Source organism: Bos indicus, chromosome 13, assembly GCF_029378745.1.
Source record: "Bos indicus isolate NIAB-ARS_2022 breed Sahiwal x Tharparkar chromosome 13, NIAB-ARS_B.indTharparkar_mat_pri_1.0, whole genome shotgun sequence".
Taxonomy (NCBI): Eukaryota; Metazoa; Chordata; class Mammalia; order Artiodactyla; family Bovidae; genus Bos; species Bos indicus.
The window spans coordinates 30222496-30248543 of NC_091772.1; the positions used below are offsets into that span (position 1 = coordinate 30222496).

General features: G+C 39.1%; 1 protein-coding gene across 1 annotated transcript in view; it reads right to left on the minus strand.

The window, feature by feature from the left end:
• Positions 1–26048, minus strand: part of ITGA8 (integrin subunit alpha 8) — a 190463-nt gene that overhangs the window by 126922 nt on the left and 37493 nt on the right. The window contains exons 5-13 of the mRNA XM_070800873.1: positions 25847–25908; positions 24320–24365; positions 20949–21074; positions 19505–19549; positions 16526–16569; positions 15029–15085; positions 12053–12105; positions 6581–6786; positions 4191–4382 (exon numbers count right to left, since the gene is read on the minus strand). Of these exons, the coding sequence (XP_070656974.1) occupies positions 4191–4382; positions 6581–6786; positions 12053–12105; positions 15029–15085; positions 16526–16569; positions 19505–19549; positions 20949–21074; positions 24320–24365; positions 25847–25908 (831 nt within the window). The remainder of the gene's footprint in view (positions 1–4190; positions 4383–6580; positions 6787–12052; positions 12106–15028; positions 15086–16525; positions 16570–19504; positions 19550–20948; positions 21075–24319; positions 24366–25846; positions 25909–26048) is intronic.

The following is a 26048-nucleotide window of genomic DNA, read 5'->3' on the forward strand; positions in this document are numbered from 1 at the left end:
CCTTGCACAGTACCCCTCCCCCAAATCTGCGGAGCAGTGTCTAGCCGATAATAAATATGACTACATATTTCCTAAATAAATGACAGAATTTCTCACTTATTTTCCTTTTAGACTTTGAACTAGAGGGACAAATACAGAAATTTTGATGAGCAGTTTAAAAATAATTTTTATTCCTTCATTTAAAAATAAATTTTTTTCTTTTAAAGTACTTTCATCATTTCTTGACACAACACTGATATCTTGGGGGTATTCTGTTTTACTTTATAGGGGAGTCATAATGGTTATCTATTTTGATGCTTGCACAATCCCCAAGACAACTCTGACTTTCTTTGGAAAACATCGCCATTTGCCTCAAAGTCTATGAGATTTCCTTCCCAGGACTTGGGACTGAGGTAAATTACAGTCTCTTTGGGTGAGCACGACTGCAACATGCAAATTCTGGCACCAAAACAGCACTTGGTGCTCAGAGAAATACAGTACGCTGGACAGCAGAACAGATGCACAGAGAGAGAGACCAGAGAAGGAAAGTCCTGACAGGCTTGGATCCCAGTCAGTCCCTTCCAATGTCTGGGCAGAATCCTTGTCCTTAGGTTCCCTTGAGTTATTTCTGTAGCCTTAATATAAACAGCTCCTTTTATGGCTTAAGGCAGGTTAAACAGGTCAGTTCCTAACAAATGTGACAATATATTTTAAATGAAAAGTAGTAAGGCATTGTTTTAAATGCACAGATAACTTCTAGGAAATGTTGAGCATTGCAAGAAATACTTTCAGTGGGATTTCCTTAACATCCTCAGATGAGGCGACTGCATAGGTGTGCCCTGGCATCACCACCCAGAGGCAATCCACAGAAAAGAGCCTCAGGTTGGTTTGACAGCTGAGTGAAGAGTAAATAAAATGCTGAAGCTCAGCTAGTAGGTTAGGGTTAGAATTCACACCCCTCTGTTGTGAGCATGGGAAACAGGCACTCCTGAGCAGCGTTTCTCAAAGTACAGTCCTGGGTAAAAGCACAAATCCCTGAACCGCATTCCAGAGCCAGGAAGTCAAAACATCTGAACGGGTGCAATGCATTCAGCTGCAGAATCCCATGGATAGAGGAACCCGGCAAGCTGTGGCCCAGGGGGGTCACAAAGAGTTGGGCATGATGAAGGCAACAGCACACATGCTTGTAACAGGGACAACAGGTAACTGGCGTCACGCTGTTTCAGAATCTGCTACTCGGGATGTGGTGTGAAGACCAGCAGTGTCACCAGTGAGGGTGTCACCAGGGAACGTGCTGAAAATGAGGAGTCTTGCCCACCCTCTTGACCTACTGAATCAGGATCTGCATTTGAACAAGATGCCCAGGTGATCCAGATGTTCATTAAAGTGGGGGAATCTTGCTTAAGATCATTAGTTCCCTGCCTAGTTGTACACTAGAAAGACCCAGGTCACTTAAACACATGACCGTGGTCTGAGTTCTACTCTCTGGAGACTCTGAATTAACTGCTCTGCAGGGTGACCTGAGTATAAGGATTTTAAAAATTTCCCCAGCGCATCCTAATGTGAAGACAAGATTGAGAACCACTGCTTAGCAAGTATGAGGAGATACACCCTAGGAGAAGAAATTCAATTTGTCAAATGGATTTTAAAGCTCATAGAAGGGACAATGATCTGAAGATAGATTTCTTTTAATTTGAAGGAGCAAGACCCCAGAGGGAAAGAGAACTGCATTTCTTTATAATTTCCCGAAAAGACTGACTGGTTTGGAAAATCACAAGACAGATCATGGAGAATGAGAACACAGAGTTTGCAAAGTGAACTATAGAGTCTAGAAAGCATGCCACCCCATAACCTTTTGGGGGAAAAGAGGGTTTTTGCTACAATACTTCTCAAGCAAAACCCAAGAAGATTGTAGCCCTCTTAGGTGCCGGAGTAACAGATGCTTGGGTGGAAAATTAGCAATGGCCAAAGGAAGAATAAGCTTAAAGGCAATTTCTGAAACCTGAAGACCCTGACCTATGAGTCCCAGTGGTGGCACAGAAGCACCTGCTGAGGGGGAACCAGAAGAGGCCAAAATAGGACAAGGAGGAACCAGGACACATGGAACTTTTGAGCAGCGGCCACTGCGCAAACCACTGGATTAATCACCGAAGCTTGAGCAACATGTCAAACACTGAGAGACTGAGCCATCCTTCAGCCAGAGGCCAACAGCTACAGGTTATGTCCTTGGTCCAGGAACCCCTTTCTCTATCCCTGGACAAAAGGCTCCCCACCTTTGCTGTTCCATTTCTTGGCAGAGTTGCTGCAGAGGGAGGAAAGAGTTTTGAATCCAAACACATATTTACCCAAGTGATATTAAGTCTTGAATCTAGACATGACTGCAAGATTGAGGTTTTCCAATACCATAGTGGGAATGGAGGCTTGAGGGTTAAAGGGCATTTGCTTATAGAAAAATTAGGAAAGTTCCATGTCTGATTCCTGAATTATGCCTGCAAATTTCCAATCTGCTGCACTAGCTAATAGGATCCAGCTACCTGCCCATAAGGCAGTTTTCCTCTCATTAGGTCCCTGGGGACTTGGTGTCAAGACAAAAAGGCTTCTTTGAATGGCATTCATTTTGTAAGAGGATGTTTGCAAGAGGATGAGGATGAAGGAAAATGTTACAAGATCATGAAGCATAAGCAAGCCATCTATAGCTGAGAGAGAACTGGAGCCAGAACTCGGGTCTACTAACCGAGATGCACCCATGAACTCTGAAACCCTCAAGACTATCTTGAGGTTAAGAATTCACCTAGGCAGCATGAATGGTCCTGTCTGAGAACAGGATATTTTCTCATAGACAGATGGATACACTGTATTAATATCATTAATCACTGTAAAGTGAATCAGCCTCAGTGGACAAAGTTACTGACCAGTGATGGCCTCAAGTGACCATTTGCTGATTGTTAAGAAGGATGAAAAAAGATATAATCAAGAGATGACATAGTTTGGGAAGACATCACATAGGGAATCTAATTTGGGGATTATTTAAAATAAAATATATATGAGACTCCCCTCCCCCAAAGAAAACCTAACCATCATTGATCAGACAGTATAATAAAACCTAAGAAAATAAATTTCACTAGATGCTCTTGAAATTGCCTCAGCTAGAACACATCCATATAGAATATAATTCTACATCTGCTACGAGCCCACTACAATGTTTATAGTGCCATGAAACATTTCTGGCAAATTTATAAGAATTTGTTGTAGTATCCTTTCTGCCCAATCCAGAGGGGAGAAGAAAGTTGAAGGATTAAAATTAGTAATGTATATTTCAGCAACCAGTTTCTCGGAATGCTGCCCCAGACCAGAAAAAAGCTCTACATATGGAAAATACTCAATGAGGATAGAAGTGATAGAAAGAGACAAGGTCTCAATAAATGGTCAAAACTGTCAGTGAACTATTAATGATCTTTAAGTATTTGTTGAAACCACCTTAAAATAACCAACACAAAAGGGAAAACTGAACCACAAAACCAAGAAGTCTAATGTTCTCTGCTAATAACCCTGATTACTGAAACAATCCTTTAAGACAAATCCGTACTTTCTGACAGCGTGCATAAAACATGAATTATCTAGCTGTGCTACATGGATTTCTGATGAATCCTCACAATGAATTAGGCAATCAAGAATTGTTTACGATCTGTATCAAGAACCAGTTCCTTTTGCTTTGCTTTAAAACAGTCTATCTTTGGACAACCCCCAAACACGGGTGGAAAATATTTATTCTCCCAAACCATGAGTTTTAGGACAGAAATGTTGAGGTTCATAAGTGAATTCATAGGAACTATGAGCTCAACAGGGAATTATAGGGTTAAAATAAATTACTCTAAAAAGGTCTCTGACGTAAGCTGTCTTGGTCGATGGAGACCAGATTACTGCGGGGTTTCAAATAAAAATTTTTGCTACAAAGTTGATAAGTTTTATGTCCAATGCAGTTTTTTTAAAAGCCATCTTGCTTTTTTAACATCATCTCTTGACAGGAAAAGGAGTGTTTGTTTTGTCTGTCTTCAGACTCTCCGGAAAGTTGCTCTAGAATGGTACCCAAAGAACCTGTGCATGCGCAAGCTCAGCCTGCACAAGAGAGCTGCTTAAACACGCTGCAAGGTCCAGAGAATGGTCCTTTCTAGGAAGCAGACTTTCTCATGTGAAAAGGAAGAAAAACTTACCAGGGTAATCATTCTTGTCTATGTCTGAATCTCCTCTTAAAGTAAAGCCGAATCCAGAAGGGACAGCCTGGGAGGCCCACACTCCTTGCAGAATCTGGGAAGGCTTGGTGTTTAAGCCATTCTTGTTCCCGTTGTAAATGAGCACTTTTCCTCTTTGATCCTTGCCTGCAAAGGGCGCACCAATGGCAACGTCTGCAGACAGAGACACATCATTTCTCATTAAAGAAGAATGCTAGAGAATTAAGTACAAACAGCAACAACCCAAAGGGCTTCTTCGGTTTTCCAGAAAAAAATGTGTAGGACTACAGCAAGAGGAAATTATCCATTGCCTTTCATCCATCCAAAAAATATTTACCAAGTGCCTACTATGTGTCGGGTACAGTGGATTCAGTGGTGAACCAGACACTGATTTTCAAAAGTTTATACTCTAGCGCAGGGAATAGACAATTTGAACAAAGAAATAATCAGGGGGGACTTCCCTGGCCTTCCAGTGGTTAAGACTCCATCCTTCCAATGTACGGGGCACGGGTTCAATCCCTGTTTGGGAAACTAAGATCCCGTTTGCTGGGCAGCATGGTTGAAAACACACACACACACACACACACACACACACACACAGAATCAAGGAAAGATTGAAAAGTGACAAATGCTATGTAGAGGATCTTAAAAATACTGATGTGATGGAAAGTGACTGGATTCTTATTTTAGATGAAGTGTTCAGACAAGGTGTCTATAAGGTTGACCTAGAAACTGAAGTCTGGGGACGAGATGAAACGAACCATGTGGAATCAGAAGGAAAAGCAGTCCAAGAAGAAGGGAAGACTGTATAAAGGCCCAGGGATACAAGGAGCTTGGCCCACCTGAAGAGCAGCCAGAGGGTGGTCTACATGGAAACTTAGTAAGGGATGGGGAAGAGCTGGGTCAGCGCACTGGGCTGGATAGACCAGTTGAGGCACATTTGCAGGGTACTTAGAGTTTCTTGTTAAAAGAAATAAACATCTTCTTTCACAAAGATTACATTCTTGAATGATGACATCATCCCATGATGTAGGCAAGAGTCATTTCATAGTCGAGGCCTCTGAGAAACTGGGAAAGAGCCCTATCGACCATCTCCCACTTAAACTTAGGACTAAATGAAAATGACCTTCTGTGTTCAACAGGATTGTTCTAAACAATGCACCTAACTACTTAGGTTTACATGAAAAAGAGCACCAATAACACAATAGCATAACAATTCTGTGCCACGGACATCACTGCGCATCCTCATTTTGTCCTCTATTTATCTTTGTTCCTAAGTAAGTCTGATAAGACTACATAAATTGTAAATTTTTACTATATAACAAGGATCATAAACCCACTTTCACTTAACAGGTAAGGATAAACTCTCAAAAAACTCAGCCTGTTGCAGAAGGAAAGGGGTACCTTTCTCATATCCTCTGAATCCATGAGTTGACATCTGTCCCCTGGTTTCATCCCATTTGGGCATCATTTTAGAGATACCAAGGCTCAGAGAGACAGAACCCCTTTTAGGTCATTAGAAATGTCTCTCTTAGCTCTCAAAAGTATCATTAAAGGTTTGAGAGAAAAAAAAAAAGAAGAGAAGAGAATGAAAAAGATGATTCCACCAATAATTTAGCATTATTTATTTCATTTGGTGTTCAGGAATAGGGCAGTTTTTGAAAGCAACAAATCAGTTGAAGATGAACTTGTCTTTTTTTAAAAAATTTCCCTGGAACCATGAGCTTTTAATATGCCTTTATGTTTTATGGTGCTTTAAAAGTTACCATACATTGCTGAGACATGTTTTTTCAAAGAAATCATAAAAGTACACGACCATGTGCCAAAGGTATTAATGAATACTTTGATTTGATGAGAATACTCCCTAAGCTCTTTTGTTGGAGCAAAATCCTGTTACTCCCTTGAATGTCAAGAAACCCATTATACCTTGGTCCTTTAAGGCCCTGAAAATGTATGCAAAATTTTGTGTGAGCTGTCATGTTTTACTGAGAAGAGGGTACTTAGAAGGCATTCTAAGTTTGATCCCTGGGCCAGGCTCCTCTGTCCATGGAATTTTCCAGGCAAAAATACTGGATTGGGTTGCCATTTCCCCCGCCAGGGGATCTTCCTGACCTAGGGATCAAACCCACATCTCTTGCGTCTCCTGCATTGGCAGGTGGATTCTTTACCACTGTGCCATCTGGGAAGCCCCAACATCTATATTAGCCCAAACTAAATAAAGTTTAAATTACCTTGAAATTTTAGATAATTTATTAAAGACCAATCATAAGAACTGTTTCACATACAGCACCGTGAAATCTGTTGCTTGCTTCATGTAACAGTAACATGATCTTATGGCACATAAGTAATTTCCATGCAGTGGTATAAATTACCATTGTATCCATCTTGGTTCAGGTCTCCTAAATGTGCCACAGCACTGCCGAATCTCCCGAAAACCTCGGTGCCTGCGAGCACCTGCGGGTCTCTGAAGACGAGGGCGCTCTCTTGCAGATACAGATAAACTTGCCCTACCTCTCTGGGGCTGCTCTCAAATTCACGTTCCATAAAGAGAGGTGCCCCAATCAGTATGTCATCCATCCTGCAGGGACCAGAGAGAGAGAATAGCACAGACATGAGCTGCTTTTGGGTAGACTTCTAATCAATGAGACGAGTACATTTCCACTGGTTTATTTCTTTTTCCAGGAGACATTTTACAGTCATCATATTTCTTTCATTGCTTTGTTATGTCTTCAGAATAGAATGCCATAAGAAAATAAGAGTTGCTGAATTATCACATTGAACCTTTCAAACTATGTTAAAAATGACTACTTTAAGAAAACCACAGATATTTCACTCTTTTCAGCTTTTTAGCCTATTTCCAGGAAACATACTTACACAAGTAAAACATATCAGAAAGACCTAACTAGGTTTTTGAAAACATGGATGAAAATTTGTCCACAATTTATTTAATTGTACATTTATATTACGAAGTTTTCTTGCAGTGATAAGGTTTAAAATAAAGCCTATCCTCCTCTTTTCTTTCAGCACCTCCATTTAAATAAAACAGAGGCCAGAGAAGGTTCTCATACTAACTAGAAAGGCAGAAAATAAAATTTTCCTCCCAAATACAAATTTAGGTTTTTCCTTTGTGAAAGTAGATGTTATCACAGAAAACTAGTAGATAATTTTTCATACTGATAACATTTCAAGAAAGAAATAGCAATTGATTGCTGGTGGTGGTGGTGGTTTAGTCTCTCAGTCGTGTCTGACTCTTGTGACCCCGTGAAGTATAGCCGGGCAGGCTTCTCTGTCCATGGGATTTCCCGGGCAAGAATAGTGGAATGAGTTGCCATTTCCTTTTTCCAGGGGATCTTCGCCATTTTCCTTTTCCAGGGATCGAACCTGCATCTCGTGCACTGCAGGTGGATTCTTTACCAACCGAGCCACTAGGTAAAATATTTTCTTAAAACTATTCCAAATGCATTTTCTCACTCTGCTTCCATGGTCTGGGCCAAGAGGGAGGTAGGGACTGGGGTTGTTCCAAGCTTCGGGATTTTCCTTGGAGGAAAATGTTCAATTTCTTATGTATTTATTTTTAAATTTTCTGTTATTATTATTGCCAGGATAAAGAGGTATTTGTTAAACACCTAATTGTGTGCGCCGCTGCCTTGAAGTTCAAAGGCATGTAAATCCCCTGGTCCTCTAGCGCTGAGATTGATGGAGACCATTTTCCCATTCTCCAAAGAAGGAGCAAAGCCATACAATTGGTCCCTGAGGATATAACATGACAGGGGACTGACACATTGCCTTACTGTGTTTCTCACCGCCAACACTGGGGAGTTCTAGAAATGCAAAATTATTCGACCTATCATTGTGAAAGATTAGCACATCCGTGCAATCTTTGGCTTCTTGGAGGAGTATGACAACATTGATTTATTTTCATAGAGATACAGTTCCCTAGATATTTAAGTGTAAGTCTTCTAAAATGTTCTAAACGCCAAAAAGGAGAAAGACATTTGTTCTCAATTTATAATTGTGTTCTCATAAAGCTGAGAGACAATAACTGTCTTGGATTCAATTGGTTCAATGTGCCTTGTAGAATATTTTGCACTTAGTGCCAAAATTATGTTAACAATAATACTACTTAACTGTCACAATATATATTATTGTTTAGGCTGGTGTTTTAAAATCTTGATTTAAAACTCATTAGTGAATTCTGAGGAGAAGGCAATGGCACCCCACTCCAGTACTGTTGTCTGGAAAATCCCATGGACAGAGGAGCCTGGTAGGCTGCAGTCCATGGGGTCGCTGAGAGTCAGACACGACTGAGCGACTTCACTTTCACTTTTCACTTCCACGCATTGGAGAGGGAAATGGCAACCCACTCCAGTGTTCTTGCCTGGAGAATCCCAGGGACGAGGAAGCCTGGTGGGCTGCCGTCTATAGGGTCGCACAGAGTCGGACACGACTGAAGCCACTTAGCAGCAGCAGCAGCAGTGAATCGTGAAATCAATTTAATGGGTCTTGACAAGCAATTTTGAAAAATGAAATAGAAAATATGAGTGAATGCATGGCACATAATAAGAGTAAGTACTGTTCCGTGAAACCTTCTGTTTCAGTTGTGTGTGTATACTGGGTTGCAATGTCAAACGTATTTCTAATTATGAACCCACAGGCCAAAAAGCCACTGAAAAACTATTGCAGTAGGCCATGCATGCTATTAGGCTATTTCAAAATTTATTTTTCAAATCCTTTTTTTGAATAGACTCAATTCAAGTTTAAAGTTTAACAATATTTATTAGTAAGGATGCTTTTCACTGAACTTCTGAAAAAGCAGTTGTATAACAGCTGGGTACTATTCTAAAAATATATAATATATATATAAGATTATATAATCTCAAAAAAGAACAATGATGAAGAAATACTATTTATGATGAGGTTTTCACTAAAAGCCACTTTCTCTGCTTGGGTCATGTCGGTGGTTTGGATGAGATCTAAGGTATAAAAGTAGGATATATACACTAAACTTCATCTTATCTGAATTGTCTAATATTTGAGCATAGTTCTTTTTCAGTTTCTATGCATTTATTTGTGTCTCTTTTTTATGTCTAAAAAAGTATTATGTCCACTCTAACAATATAATGTAAGACGCAGGTTCTCGTCCTTTCACGTGTTGTTAGAGGCAAAACATTATAAATATTTTTCTGAAGAGAAAAGCATAAATATACTGAGAGAGGGGGGATGAGGGAACCCATCAACGAGAATATTCATTATGAAGAATCTGAATTTAAGTTTTCTACAGCCAAATAGCATTTAATATGTTGATTTAACTTTAACCCATAAAATTTTCCATTTCTTCTTCTTTCTCAACAGTTCTTAGTGTATGCTAATACCCAAGACTGATTTTCAGAATGTAGTTATTTATTAAGAGAAGGCAGGTTAGGAGGCTTTATATTAGAATTGATATCTAATCGATATAATTGTTTTATGACAGGCAAAAACTAATATGGCTTATCAATTACATTACGGAAATCAATTTAATCTGCAGCTTCTTTATGCTTTAATTTTCTAGATTTTCTGCTTAATCGCATCATAACAATTTCTCCTCTTTGAGAGAATCCACTTGGACTAAATCTGGCACCAAAACACAGTTACTCAAAGCTGCTTCCTTTCAAATAAATTTTCTCTAAAGTGCTCTCAAGTTAACCAACTGCTAAGAATCTCTAAATTTAGTTCCTTTGAGATCTGCCGAGGCTAGGACAATCCAATGGATTAAATTGTATTTCTGTGAATTTCTGAAATAGTATAAATACTAAAAGGGTCAAAAAGCCATAAGAAAATAAAAAACAGATCTGCTTAAGTTCAAGAGGAAAATACTATCTCCCTTTGTTGTTAAGTTTGTCCAGAAATTCCTAACAGAGTTTACACAGAAAGACTTCACTGCTCTGGTTGTTTTAAGATAACTAAACTGAAATTAATTTCAGCAGCTTGTGAATATTTTCAAAACAGTCCCAGGCTTGACCCTATCAATGACCAATCAGCATGCACACAACTGTTTAGTCTAAATTTTTGAAGTCTACTTCTGATACCTGGGTGTTTCTTTAAATAAAAAAGATACTGGGGAAATCCTCACCAGTTTATTAATTTGGTCACATTAGTTAATGACACCACCTTTTTTCCCTGTGGTGGGTTTTGGAGCATTTGTAGGGACTTTGCTTTTGTTGCGTAGTGGGTAGATAGGATGACGTGTTTACTAGGTGATCTCACATACACTAGTACTTAATTATCCCTCAGATGGAGAAAGGAAAGTCTGCTTCAACCCCACAGAACCTGGGTCCTAACTTCTGAACCGTGAATGGTCAATTAGTTCGGTGATGTTCTTAACCCTAGTCTGAGTCACTGCACAACATTCACTCAGGTCCAGGACTTGAAAGATTTGGGAAAATTAGAGATTGGGTAAAGAATAAGAATTAAATTTCAATTCTAGTATGGAACTCTGCTAAATAATGTTCACTTATCATTCCTTAATCACTGATAAATGCTGGGAAAGCTAGAAAGGGCTTTGTGAATTTAAAAAATTGTAGGAATTATAGAGTCTCTAAAATTATTTATGAGTTAAACTAATGACAGAAGCCTAGTATGCTTAGTTTTAATATAATCCAACAAACTGATTTTTCTTATAGGCCATGACATTAAAAACCATTGATAACCGATTTTTTTAGCATCATTAAGGACAATATTAAAGTTCTTAGGGTGAAAATAACTGAAGTTATGATTTTATATTTTTTGTAAAGTAGAAGTCTGCATTTCTTTATAAAAATAATGGAAACTAATAAAATGCACATTTAATAAACAGATTCTCATCAAAGCCAAAACAGAGTAAAGACTTAAACACAGGTTTAAGTGCTAGAACAGAGCTGGTGTTTAAAGGATGCTCAACAGATATATGTTAAATGAAAGAACAATAAAAAGATATTTTCCAAAAGATACAAAAGTTACCAAACTTATCTCCAATCATAGGGCATCACATAATAAATAAAGTTCATTTCTAGCTATACCAAGGTCATAGCTAATGTCTATCAATGATGTATCTAAAGTGCTTAGCCCAGATCTGGGAACACAGTTAAGATTTTTTAGAGCTGTGCTTCTTATGAAAATGTAAGCTCCATGAAAGCAGAGCCCTATTCTTCCTTACTCATCGCTACATTCTGAGCATCCAAGAACTATGTCTGGCATATAGTAGGTGCTCCAACAATACTTGTTGGATAGATAATCAGTTCATCTCAATTTATTGGTTTTCTTATTTAATCATTTGTTTAATCTGTCAGGTGCTTTTAGTGGATTGAGAGATGCTTAATAATGTTTCTTTGAAGTAATGACTTAAACACAACCATAACTTATCATGCTGTTTGATCCAAGTTCAACTGTAATTTACTGCCATAATCTGAAAAAATAGCATTATTATTTTATCTTCTGCATGGATGTTTCTAGTATGCAATAACAGGAGAAACAATATTTATGTGCAAATATTTTATGAATGAATCATGTGCTAAAAAGAGAGATGAGCAAATTCCTCAATGGCTATGGATTTCAAATGGCCAAGTACTATTCAATTCATGAAATTAAAGATAAAACTAAGTATAATAGTGTTTTCTTAGAAGTGCAGATGTGGTAAAGACATTAAAAAGGATGATAGAGAGTTTTTCAGTAGTTATATCCTCTTGCGCTGAAGTAAAAAAAAACAAACAAGAGAGCCTCTATCTTGTTGAGGAAATATAGAAGGATGTATTTCATGAAGAAAAAAATATAACATCTTTAAGGATGACTATAATATTCAGTGAGTGAGGAAGTTCTTATAAACTTACCCATCATTGTTAACATCTGATACTGCAACTGTATATCCAAAATAAGATGCCATCTGCAAAGGAAAACCATAAATAACACATTTTGTGTTCAAAAAGTCATGTCTCAATTTTCCCTGAAAGATTGGCCACATTGCAGCACATCTTTTGCATTTAAATTCATAGACCCTTAGACGTGGACAGAGTCTTAGAGTCATTTAGTTTAACCCCTGACCTAACGCATAATGCTCCCCACAGCAGCCCGGACATCTGCTCGGACAACCTCTGGAGATGTTCAACAATCAATCCATTCAATTTGCAGATAACTTTTAGAATACTTTTTGCTAAAACTGGTCCTTCTATAATATCTAGTCCTCAATCCTCCTGCCTAGTTCTGCAATCTTGAACATCACAGAATAAATCTAATTCCATTTCCATATGAAATCGCACATGGAAATGATTGCAGCTCACCATCTTGCTTACAGATATGTGATACCAAAGAAAAGATGACACCCCGTGAGCACACTGACAGAAGTTAAGTAGGACAGACACTCTCTACTTTGGTCTCTTTGTACCACTGAAGCATAAAAAGGTTTTCATTTGGGGCTAAACCATGTCTCAGTATCAATTCAAACTGAGTCTGTTAAGGTTTCTAAGTTGTTTGTGAGTGTGACCAGTATACCTAATCTCTCCACATTCTAGCTCTTATATTTTTGTTTTTCAATCTATGCTTTCAAGATTTATAATCTTTTCAGACTTGGCCCATAGTTTTTGCCTGCCAGGGTTTTTCATTTCCACATCTGCCATCCAACGCCTTAGCTTACTTAGCCTCCGATCACCTCCAAATTTAATCAGCCTATAGTCTACAGTAAACTGTGCTCCATGGAAGGCAGAGATCTTGGTCTGTGTTGTTCACTTTTGTATCTGCATTGTCTGACCAGGTATAACTCAGGGTAGGTGCCAGATACTCTTTGCAAAAGAAATAAATAGATGAGTTAACAAGTATAACACAATAATTTAATTCTGCCACCTCTTTTCTCTATTCCAAACATATACAGTTTTTATAGCAGGTGGGGCCTTCAGGAGGTAATTAGGTCGTGAGGGTGGAACCCTCATGAACAGGATGAGTAGAGAAGGAACCCCATAGAGCTGCCTTGTCCCTTCCTCCACATGAGGACATAGTGAGAAGATGGCTGTGAGCCAGGAAGCAGGCTCTCACCAGACACAAAATCTGATTACCCTTTGATCTTCGACTTCTCAGACTCCAGAACCATGAGAAATAAAGGTTTGTTGCTTTAGTCATCCAGTCTACAGTATTTTTATGGACTAAGCCCCGGGTACCAGGTGCAAAATTCTCTTTGTTGAGGAAATGAATGCCTCATTTGACTGTGTCATGCAGTAATTCAGTTCTCCCGTGTCTTTTCTTTAATCCGCGCACATGTAGTGAAATTCTTATTCCTGTGTGGCACTGTGTGACCTCACTCAGAGGAATTTCATCATTTATGTATTAAATTCTGAGGTTCAAGATTGAATAACTAGGTGGTATTGAGGATGAAAAGTTACAGAAAGGCCAAATTTAACAATGTTTAAGGAGTTTTTAATGGTAAAAATGTAAAACAAAAAGACAAGAGAGAAGTCTTGCCATATTTTCATACACCATTAATTATCGCCACTTGAAAACAGTTGTTCAAAATGTATAAATTCACCCAACTGCACAATCATCGCAGCCTTATATATCTGTATTTACCACAAGAGTCTCATGAGAGACATTGTTAAATGCTTTGTTGAAAACTGCACAGTCATGGATAGACTAAAGCCCCAATTGGAGCAGAAATGTCAAAAATGCTCTGTATTCTTAACAAAAAACTATCAAAATTGCTTGACAAATATATGATTCCAAATTTCTGTGTCTAGCTAAGAGCTGAGCATTTCAGGATCTTAAAGCTGGATCCTCCTGGGATCCAGCAGGCCAAGATGGTCACTTGGCCAGATTCAAATGTGAGGCTTCTAGAAGTTCCAGAACCTGGGTTGGTGGTTAGGAGAGAAAGTTGGTGGCCTAGAGAGACTAACTCAGTTCAGAATTGCCTCCCTAACACAACAGGGCCACATTCATCCTTTAAAAAAAGTGTGACAAATTTCAACAGGTCATAAGACCCAGGAAAACCCAGAGTGGGGAATGAAGTGTGACCCCAGGTCATCAGGATACCAGCAGCCTGCTTTCAGAGAATTGACCCATTGATAATAAGATCTTAGCCAGTGACAGTGGTTAACGGGCAAAAATCTAGTCCCTGGGAGAAAGGGACCAGAATCAGAGACTTTGTCATCTTCCATATATTTTGGGGTTGGTGAGGGTTCCATTTACTATGAGGGCAGGAAGAGAGTCTAGACCCGTTGACTCTGACCAAAATGTGGAAAACTAGAAGAAGCTTGTGTCTTCTCAGAGGGAAGGCGGGTACCCAGAACCAATCACCAGGCAGATTACATACAGGACTGCAACATAATAGGACTATTCTCAGATTTCAGCAATTAGTGGCTTTTTGGAAAATTAATTAGGGTATAGCTGTTTTACAATATTGTGTTAGTCTCTGTTGTATGATGAAGGAAATCAGCTGTATGTATATGTATATCCCCTCCCTCTTGCACCACCCTCCCATTCCACGCCCCATCTCATTCATTTAGGTCACCACAAAGCTCTGTGTGCTGTATAGCAGCTTCCCACTAGCTTGTAGGAAGCATATTCTGCCCTTATATCACCTAGCAGTATATGAAATCATCATGGGTACATACTTGTTTATTAATTAATTGTTATCTCCTCAACTGCCTCCCCTGTAGCGCTGCGTTAGAGTTGGGATCTTGTCTGATACATGGTTATACTCCTAGTGCTTAGAAGAGTTTCTAGAACATAGTAAGTACTAGGTAAATATTTATTTTATGAATGAATAATATGAATATATAATAGTGCAGAGTGACATTCACTATTTGACATTAAAATGTCTTTACCTGTTCACCAGTGAAATTCTGAATAAAGGTCATATCTGTAGAGTTAATGATTGAAACCTGAAATTAGAGAAATTAGATAGGTTATTTCATTTGGTATAGAACTGGAGAACTTTTTTAAAAGTATAACTTAAATCATTTATAAATGTTTGTGAAAAGTCATAAATGGTTAGCTCTATATGTAAAAAAAAAACAAAGAAGTAAGCCCATAGAATGATCTTAAAAAAAAATGCAGTTGAACTTTTTATTTATGGTTTCTGGAATCCTTTCAGACAGAATGCACAGTCACTAATTGGATGTAAAGAAATTATATTTGAATTCAAGAATGCTTAGAGCAACTAATTTGATGGTCAGTTATCTAATCAAAAATTTAGTCTAAATTTCACTTCTGAACATATGCTATTATGGGACATTGATGATTATGGCTTCTTGCAAAAAAAAAAAAAAGAAATTTGAAAGTGTTTTACATATAGCAAAAATATTTCTTTTCAATTCTATCCAGCCAGCCTAAAATCTATAGTTATTACAAGCTGATCAGACTTTTAAAAAATATTTTAAATGCTTTTCTTTTCATAAGACCTACTTATGTTCTTTTCCTATTTTTATGGCAACTAGTGTAATGGGTGTGAATAGTAGCCCTCCAAAATTCATATCTGTCCAGAACTTTGGAAGATGAGCTTATGGGTCTCTATAGAAATAAGTAAAGTTAAGGATCTTGAAATGAAATCATAGTGGCTTTAGGGTGGGCCCTGTGTCCAATGACAGGTGTCCTTATAAAAGGAGGAGAGGACACACAGACATAGATGGAGGAAGACCACACGGAGGCCAGGGCAGAGATGGGAGTGAAGCTGCCACGCGCCAAGGGAAGGCAGAGCCACCTGAAGCTGGACGAGGCGGGAAGAGTCCTCCCCCGTGTGTGTGGAAAGGAGCACGACCTGGCCGTCACAACTTGACTTCAGATTTCCAGCCTCCTGAACTGGGAGAGAACAAATTTATGTTCTCAGCCAACCAATTTGGGGTCATTTCTTATGACAGCCCTTGAAAACTAATACACTAGTCACATAACAATCGACCTTGTTGTGTTTACTGTGTGAGGCATATTAAAATGCTGATCATGTCAACAATGGGATCCTCGGCAATTACTCCCAAATTATGCACAGGACGGGGCTAACTTCATGGGTATGTGACCTGTGCAGTCAGGCAGGGCCCTACACTCAGACAAGCCCTATCCTTTGGATAGCCCAGCTGTCACTGTCCTGAAATCCTTAAGAATTTCAAACAAGGGGCCAGGCATTTTCACTTCACACTGGGTCCCACAAATGATGGAGTTGATCTTATACACGGATCAGAAAAGAATCTAGCCTCCCTTTGCATAAGCAAACAAGTGTGGATCTTTAAGAGCACTTTAAAAGATTTCAAAGATTTAAATCTTTAAAATGATTTAAAAAAATGATTCTTTGCACATATGCAAAATATCCTATAAACATTCTTAGTACTCACATATCCAAAATTCTGTGCGCCTCTTGGAACTCCAGCAACCAATTCTGTGATGAAAAGTCATTTAGAAGGTAAATTACACAGTCTACTTTAAAGCTATTCAACAAATCAGCTAAAGATGGTACTTTTTGAATAAGTAACTATCATGGATCACATAGACAGCTGGAAGTTTGAAGTTACAGTTTTGCATTGGCTTTTGCCTCTGCTAAAGAAAAAGAAAACAGGGGACGCAAAAGTTGTACTTCTAGAATCACCTGCCTCCACCAGAGCCTCCATGCATTTCAGCCTCTAGAACATAAGCCTGCCTTCTCAGATTTGTGTGTGATTTTTCAGTTAAACCTCTTACTCTGGTTTCTCCAGCTTTCACTGTCTTCTGAACTAGTCTCCCGTGGCAGTGTACAAAATAACATCTCCTGTCCCACTAAGCGGAGAAGGCAATGGCACCCCACTCCAGTACTCTTGCCTGGAGAATCCCATGGGCGGAGGAGCCTGGTAGTCTGCAGTCCATGCGGTTGCTAAGAGTCGGACATGACTGAGCGACTTCACTTTCACTTTTCACTTTCATGCATTGGAGAAGGAAATGGCAACCCACTCCAGTGTTCTTGCCTGGAGAATCCCAGGGACGGGGGAGCCTGGTGGGCTGCCGTCTATGGGGTCGCACAGAGTCGGACACGCACAGAGTCGGACACAACTGAAGCGACTTAGCAGCAGCAGCAGCAGTCCCACTAAGGGACAGTGTTCAAGCAATTTCAGTTACCTAAGGAAAAACCTCATATCATAAATGATTGAGCCTGGCTGCCCTGGAACAGAATTCTAGGGCATCCTCATAGCCAAGAGTATGCAAAGAAGGAAGCTTTGATAATAGAGATAGAAGAAGCAACTCTGGTGAAAAGGGGGCCGCGTGTTCCAACGCACAATGATATGGCTCTAGATTCTGAAAGCAGTGGTTTTAGTCCTTGGGTCTTCTATAAACCCAGGATCAATCCTTGAACCTAACTTCTTCCAGTCACCTACAAAAGACAGGAGTTGGAACTGATTGATTATCAAAGATCTTTCCAGTTTTCAGTTCTATAAATCTAAACTATCCTTTGGGGTTAAAATGTTAGTTTAATTTAAAGGAAGGGAGCCTGGGAAAAAAGTCCCCTTCCATTCAAATTTCCCTTTCCTCAAACCTGCTCCTAAATATATAGCACAAATTCTAGCATTAATTCTACCCCACATACTAAACTCTAGCAGAGTTGGGCATTCATGCTTTTGGAGTGTTAATAATCAGAGAAGATTCATTTGGGTTTAGATGTTGGACTTTTAAGTAGTATCAATAAATTCACTCATTCAATCAACACTGACAGGCAACCATAGGCTACAGCAGGGAATGAAGACAAAATTCTCTACTCTCATGAAGTTTATACTTGAGCTGGAAGAGGCAGTTAATTTGAAAAGTAGAGTCCATTAAATGTCATGTTAGAAGGGGATGAGTATACAGTAGAAGAACTAAGCAGGTAAAATGGTACTGGGGGTGCTCAAATTGGGAGGAGGAAGGAATTATGATTTACCTGGTGGTTGGGGAGGTCTTGGCAAGAAGATGACAGCTTAGTGAAAACTGAAGAAAGTGAGGGAGTAAAATATTATGGAGATCTGGGAGACATACGTTCTAATGAGAAGGAACAGCATGTGCAAAGGCCCTGAGGTAGACGTGTATGTGGAGAATTCAAAGAACAGCAAGGAGGGCAGGATGGCTGGGGTGAGGAGTAAAGGACAAGGAAAGAAAAGTGAAAGTGAAGTTGCTCAGTTGTGTCCAACTCTTTGCAACCCCGTGGACTGTAGCCCACCAGGCTCCTCCGTCCATGGGATTCTCCAGGCAAGAATACTGGAGTGGGTTGCCATTTCCTTCTCCAGGGAATCTTCCCAACCCAGGGATCAAACCCAGGTCTCCCGCATTGCAGGCAGACACTTAAACCTCTGAGCCACCAGGGAAGCCCAAAAGGAGATGAGGTTAAAGTAAATGGGCTCTCATGAACGGAGTCTTTCAGGTCATTGTGAAGACTCAGGATTTACACTGAATGAACTGGGGACTCATTGAGCAAAGAAGTAACACAATGTGACTTCTGTTCCTAAAGGACCAGTTGCCTACTGGATCTAGACTACGGGAGGGCAAAGATGAGAGCAGGGAGACCAGTTAGGAAGCTACTGCAAACGTATTGATGGAGACCTGAGACTGGTAGCTGTGGAGGAAGTGAGAGTCAGATTCTGGCTGTCTTTTGAGTTTAGTTAGCAGAATTGGCTCATGGATTGGATAAGGGTAGGGAGTGGAGGAAAGAGCACAATCCAAGGCTGACTTGCAAGGTATTTTGCTTGAGCAGCTTGGGGGATGGTATTGTCACTAACTGAGATGGAGCTGATGGAAGGGAGAGCACATTTAAATGGAATGATCAGGAGTTCAGGTATAAGCACAGTACGTTTGCAAAAGCCATTCAAATGGTGATGTTGAGTGTTGCGTAGAGATTATAGGTCTTACACTACATTCCAGCTTCATGAGTACAAGCATAGATACATGTATGGATGTTTACTCTGGGCACCTAAAGACACCATGCTCAGAGAAAATGGAGCTGACTTATTTCAGGATCAGACATGTCAAATAATAAAGATGAAGGGTGATTATGCCATCTGAGATACACGGCAACCACTGCTTCTCACATCCCATAAACATTCAGAATTTTGTTAAAAAACAGAAATGTATTGTGAAGTAACTTTCCTTCAATAAAAAATAAATAAGTTTGGGGGAAAAAAAATAGAAATCAACCATCATACTAGGAACTTTGCAGCCTGCAGCCTCATATGGCTACGATGCTATAAAGTTATTTAAATGTATGTTGATTAAAAGTTTCAGAATCATTTAAAAATCACATTCCTAAAAGAGCTTTTTCAGGTCACTCTACTTTTCCCATGTTTTACAGATGGCTTGATTTCAACCATGTCTCTCACCTTGCTGAGAGTCCCCAGTAAATTCCCCAGCAGCAACTGAATATCCTGTTTTAAAGAAAAGAGACAAGAGAATCAGACGTTTGATGCCTTTACAAATGATCCATAATCTAGAAACATGAAGGAACTATCATAGCACTACTCTGTGCAGAAATCCTGACAAATACTGTAATATAAAAGTCTAGAATTCTATGAAGAGAAAAACTAATCAAGCCAAGACGTACGCTAAATCTTAGAAGTATAATAGATCTGCGCCTTCTGAGTGTGGCTACATGATTGGATTTGAGGTCCCTTTTAGAAGTAGGAACGCTCCATTGCCCATCTTTACGTGTGAATGGTGGTCTTTGCATTTCAAGAGCTGCTGATTCATCATAATCAGATATCATTACTCTAAAAGGTTAACTCTCACGCTCAGGTTTTGCTATTTCTGATCACCAACAAGGCCTACTTCTTAATACCTTTGCTGACCTAAGAAAAATGCACAATGTGAGAGTTGCAAATTAAGTTTTATCTGGGGCAAAATGAGGACTATAGCTCAGGAGACAGCATTTCAGATAGCTCTGAGCAACTGCTCCAAAGAGCTAGGAAGGAAGGTCAGTATGTAGGTGATTTTGGTGAAGGGGGAGTATATGCAGTCAAGCACATAATTTTTCACTGAAGGTTTCTGCTAGTCAAAAGGAGCAGTCGTCACCATGAAGGAATTTCGTGCTTTTCTAGATGTGAGGAGATACAGGAACTGGGGCTCATAAAATCATCTCCTGAGAATATCTAATTATCTGAAGACTTGTTCTGCCAGTTTTCCCAGAGTATAGAGTGCCTCATTTCTGCTCTCCACCCTGAACTCCTTTCAGGGGGGTGTTGAAGGTCAGCAACTGCAGCAGCACATGATTTAAGCCTTGCAGAGGTAGATGACAAGTACCCACAGCAAGTGTCAATTTGTACTTGAACCTTCGATCATCATTCCCCACGAATTTTACTTGGCTCTAAAATGAGGTAAGGTGATAAAAGAGAACTACACTTTTTTAAAGTTCATTAGGAGTCAAAATGCCACTACAATACCAAAGAAAGAATAGTGATGAAATGGCATTGTGTGGCTGCACATTTTGAGAACATTTCAGCAACTGGAAAGTTTTCTGTTCTTTCTAGAAACTGGAAAAGACTACCATCATTTTGCCCAGGTAGCACAGGGCATCCTCACTGATACAACTGGCAAAATATTTTATGTACAATAGACTGTCAGGGAGCCTAGAAAATAGCTATCAAACTATGTCGATTATACGTAACAGCTGAATCAAAAGACAAGAAAGTTAAGAGTCCACTTGAAGCTAGTAAGAAAATTTCCGTAAGGTGCCATATATTATCAAATGAGTGAGGAATAAAATTTGCCTCAACATTTCATATGCTTGTCTTTTGAGATATCACAAATATCTCAAGCAATGCATCTCACCAAGGTAACTGTCATCGTAGGAAGCTGGAGCCACTTCTGTCTGCTTTTCTCCAGCCAATTTCCTTAGGATATCCTTGAATGAGTAGTTTGCAATGATATCTGCAATACTGGCCGTGATCACCTGACCTGTGCTCGAACAGATTAATAGGTTAATTGAATGAATGCGCAAGTCAGACCCTCCCCACGCAGACACAAGGCATTTGAACAACACTCATGCTCTTGAAAATGATCATGAGATTGCTTTGCATTTTTGACAGTGAATTTCCCTGCCTTGCTCTAGAATTGCAAGGTAAAGTCACTAGCAGTTGCTTAGAGCTTTCCATGCTGACAGAAGAACCAAAGATGAACTATGTAATTTTTTTACATAACATTTTTTTTCTGTTTTCTTCTTGGAGTATAATTGCTTTCAATGTTGTGTTAGTTTCTGCTGTACAATGAGGTGAATCAGCTATGTGTATACAAATATCCCCTCCCCTCTAGGACCTCCTTCCCACCCCACCCCCACCATCCCCCGCCTCTAGGTCATCACAGCACTGAGCTGAGCTTCCTGTGCTACCCACAGCTTCCCACTAGCTATCTGTTTTACACATGGTAGAGTATGTATGTCAATCCTAATCTCCCGATTCATCTCACCTTCCCCTTCTTTCTATCAAAATATAGTTGATTTACAATACTATGTTAGTTACAGGCATGCAGCATAGTGATTCAATATTTCAGAGATCAGTACAAGATAATGGGTATAATTCCCTGTGCTATCCAGTATATTCTTGTTACTTATTTTTTTCACATATAGTAGTCTGCATCTGTTAATCCTGTACCCTTTAACTGTATCTGTTTTCTCCTGCCTTTACATACTTCTTCCACATCCAAATGATAACCATATCTAAGAGTGAAGACACCTGTAGGCAAAATTTACGTGACTAAATTTTTATTCTTGACTGTTCTGGCTATAGGAAACATCCTCTAGCTTTGAGATCATCTAGCCAAAATATATCTTGTTACAGATGGGGCAACTCTGACCTAAAGTAGGAGTCTCTGAGCCCGAGGTAAGAGGCAGGATATCAAGTGAAGCTTCATCTGTATTCATAGCTGCTCTCCATAGCTCACATTACCAATTGAGCTCTGCCTCCTGTCAGATCAGTGGTGGCATTAGATTCTCCTAAGAGTGTGAATTCTATTGTGCTTAAATCATCCTGAAAACATCCCCCACCCCCAGTCTGTGGGAAAATTGTCTTCCATGAAACCGGTCCTTGGCATAAAAAATGTTGGGGACCTCTGGAAAGAGCTTGAGTACAGTCACGAAGGTCATGTGGTTTTGCTGTTGGAATATTCTGCGTTACAAACAAGGTCCTTTTTGGCCTTCTAGTAATACTTTTTGTGTTCTCTCAGAGTACAGATGTATTAGCTGTAAATCACTTACTAAGTTAATAGATTGTAAAACATATCAGCTTAAGCTAAAGGAAGAAATTCCATAATCTCTAAGTCATTCACACTTTATGCTAAAATATAAGCACAAAACATAAAAGTAAGACAATGGAAAGCAGGGAGGCCCAGTGAGATACAGAGTTTTAGCAAAAAGAGAATCCATGGCCACCAACACTGATATGATAAGAACACTGGCTAATCTCCCCAAATAAATTCACTATAAGAAGTCTCGAAACACGATTGTATTGAGATAGACATGAATCAAAAAGACGGCCAGCAATGTTCCACTAAAACTTTTATGCATTCCCATATTTATTATGGACATCTACGGAAAAAGTGTGATCTCATGTTCTTTGGGAGAAAACTGGAGGACTGCTTTCAAGAGACTAACACTGAATATTAAATTTAAAGCCAAATTATTCCTTGGGAATTCACCCATTCCCACAGTCTTTCTGTTTGAAGTTCCAAAAGAATAAAACTGTTAAACCAGGCCATGACTATCTCCAAGTGGCCGTGACTGAAATGACTGCTCTTATATTAAGATGATTGTATTTACACATGCGTTTCTGAACAATGTCTGTAGAATGTGCCAATTTTCTGTGGGTAAAAGTTGAATACCCTCTCCCTCTTTCCATGAACACACTGTTTATTTCCTTTAGTTGCTTCTATAATCTTAAGACTGAGTAAAAATTTAAAGTATCTGTCTCAGACAAATCCCCGTGCCCTTGGTATGGCTGATTTTCAGCCTATCATTGGGATCATATCCTTTTTTCAATGTAAAGAAAGAATTATGTGAAATTAATCAAGTGATTAAGAACAAAATCTTTTCAAATACACACATTTTATTCAACCACTGCACAAAGTATATTACTTTCCAGTTTACAAAATAATGTTTAAAGACTTCAAAGGTTAATTCTTTGATGTTCATGTCTGTATACTTACGAATTAAGCTAAACAGTACAGTAATTTCATGTAAAATTTTACCGTAAATTGATCTCACCTGTATCTTTCACATTGGCTTTTTAAACACTATCAGGTGTCTTCCATTAAAAAACAACAAAACACTTCACTCAACTATTCATCTCTCTCATATTCTACTCTATCTTTATTCTAAACTTGACAGCCAAATTGTCTGTATTCTCTGTAATCTCTCCTTAGGCATCCCATTCACATTCCTGGCTTCAGCTATCACCAGCATGCTAGTTCTTATTTTAGCCTAGCTATCTTCTCTGAGTTTAAGCTCACACATCTAAATACTTACATGAAAAGTCTTGGACATCTCAAACATGTTCATATTCAACATAACCAAAAGCAAACTCATCATCTGCCTTCCCCAGCTCCCTCCCAACCCATCGTCTTCCGTCTTCCAGTGTTCTCCATCTCAGGGACTGGGATCCACCTACACCTATTCAGTTACAAAAGACAGAAACATATTCATGGGACTTCTCTGGTCGTCCAGTGGTTAGGACTTGGTGCTTTCACTGCAGAGCACAGGTTATATTTCATCTGTCAGCCAGCATTTAGAAGACACCCCTGCATGGGACCACCCCAGAGAAGCCTCCTATGCTCTCACAGCCCTGTCTTGACATACCTTTCCTTGCTAGTCTCGTGCCTGGAGTTTCTCAAGTATTAGGCTGGCCAAAAAGTTCCAGATGGTAACCTCTGCAAGTTCCTACTCATTACTGTATCCTCAGCATCCAGCACAAAGTCTGGCATGGCCTCAATATGCATTTGATGAATAAAGGAATGTAGTTGTCACAGTACTGTAAAGTATCATTTATATCACAAAGTATCAATGCAAAATGAAATGATGCTTCCTTCACTGGAGAAACTAACAATTTGGAGATAAAATTAACATAATAAAAAGTCAGCACTTGATGTTACTTCTGTTTCATTTCCTTGTTAGAAACAACCAAGGAGATTTCTTCTCTTCTAACAGGACATACCTTGCCAATAAAAACTTCCAGGGCCTCCAACTATAAGATCTCCATTCTACAAAACAGAAACAGCAACAACAATTGAAAAACTGAGATTTTTTTTAAAGGGTGATAAATCACTGTTCATAAGCATTGCCCAGACAATTTGCATACATAAAGTAATTTTTAAAAGAGGCCCTCATATCTGAGTCATGCAAGTCATTTTCTTTCCTTTTATAGCTTTGTTATTTATGTGTTATCACATTAAATAATTTTAATTAGATTCAATTAGGTAAGTAAAACTTTCTCCCCTGAGAATATATATATTCAGGCTTTTGGCACTGCCTCAGGTAAGCAAAGGGCTTTCCTGGTGTCTCAGATGGTAAAAAATCTTCCTGCAATGTGGAAGACCTGGGTACGATTCCTGGGTTGGAAAGATCCCCTGGAGAAGGAAATGATAACCCACTCCAGTATTCTTGCCTGGAGAATTCCATGGACAGAGGAGTCTGGCGGGTTACAGTCCATGGGGTTACAAGAGTCGGACACGACTGAGCAACTAACACTTTCAGGTAAGCAAAAGATCTACATGTTTCATGATGCACAGTTCTGCAGACATGGTCTTTCTAGACTATAGCAATGAAAAGAAAAATTGGTTCCTGTTTATTTCAAGGTCACAGTAATGCCTATCTTTCCCTGCTGCTGCTGCTGCTAAGTCACTTCAGTCGTGTCCGACTCTGTGTGACCCCATAGATGTCAGCCCACCAGGCTCTCCTGCCCCTGGGATTCTCCAGGCAAGAACACTGGAGTGGGTTGCCATTTCCTTCTCCAATGCAGGAAAGTGAAAAAGTGAAAGTGAAGTCACTCAGTTGTGTCCGACTCTTAGCGACGTCATGGACTGCAGCCTACCAGGCTCCTCCATCCATGGGATCCTCCAGGCAAGAGTACTGGAGTGGGGTGCCATTGACCCATCCTTCCCCAAGAGAGACTGTCAGAACTCCAGATAAAAATTTTCCGTTTTACTTATCACCCCACCTTCCATATCCTGCATCCTTAACTTTCAGTGGGGAAAAACACACAAGACAAAGAAAGTAAGATTTTAGATGTTGAGATTTATATTTTTTTCAAAACCACGGCATCTTTGCCTCCAATATTCTTACTAGATATCTCTGTTTTTAATTTTGTGAAAGGATATGTGAATTTTAACAGTAATGTGAAATCTAATCATCCAATTACAGCTGAGATAAAAATTATAGATTCTTGTGATCTTTTTAGAAACATATTTCTTTACTAAGTTTTTGTGATTTTCATTTAAAAACAGGGTGTTGTTTTTCAACCTGTGTATTTCTTTTCTATTAACAGATTATCACACACATAGATTATTACAAACAAAAAAACTTAAAGAAATTGCCAAAACAGGTTAGCTATATACCTAAATGTTCCTTTGATGGTGGCAGTTATTAGGGGGTAGATAGAAGTGGGAATGAGAGGCAGGGGATTAAAAAAAAAAATCAAACAGATAAAATAAATTTTAGAAGCTATAAGACCAAAAGAATTTACCTTATAAAAATCCAGACTAAATCCTGCTTGGCAGTAACCCTGGCCTTCAGGATCAGCATTGCCTGGAATGATCAAAAGATACAAATATATAATGCTATCATTCCCAAGATATATTTTTAATAATTAAATTCTAATATATTTTATATTTTTAATAACAAGGATACACTCTTGTTTTCCCTATAGACTTCTAAATTTAAAATGT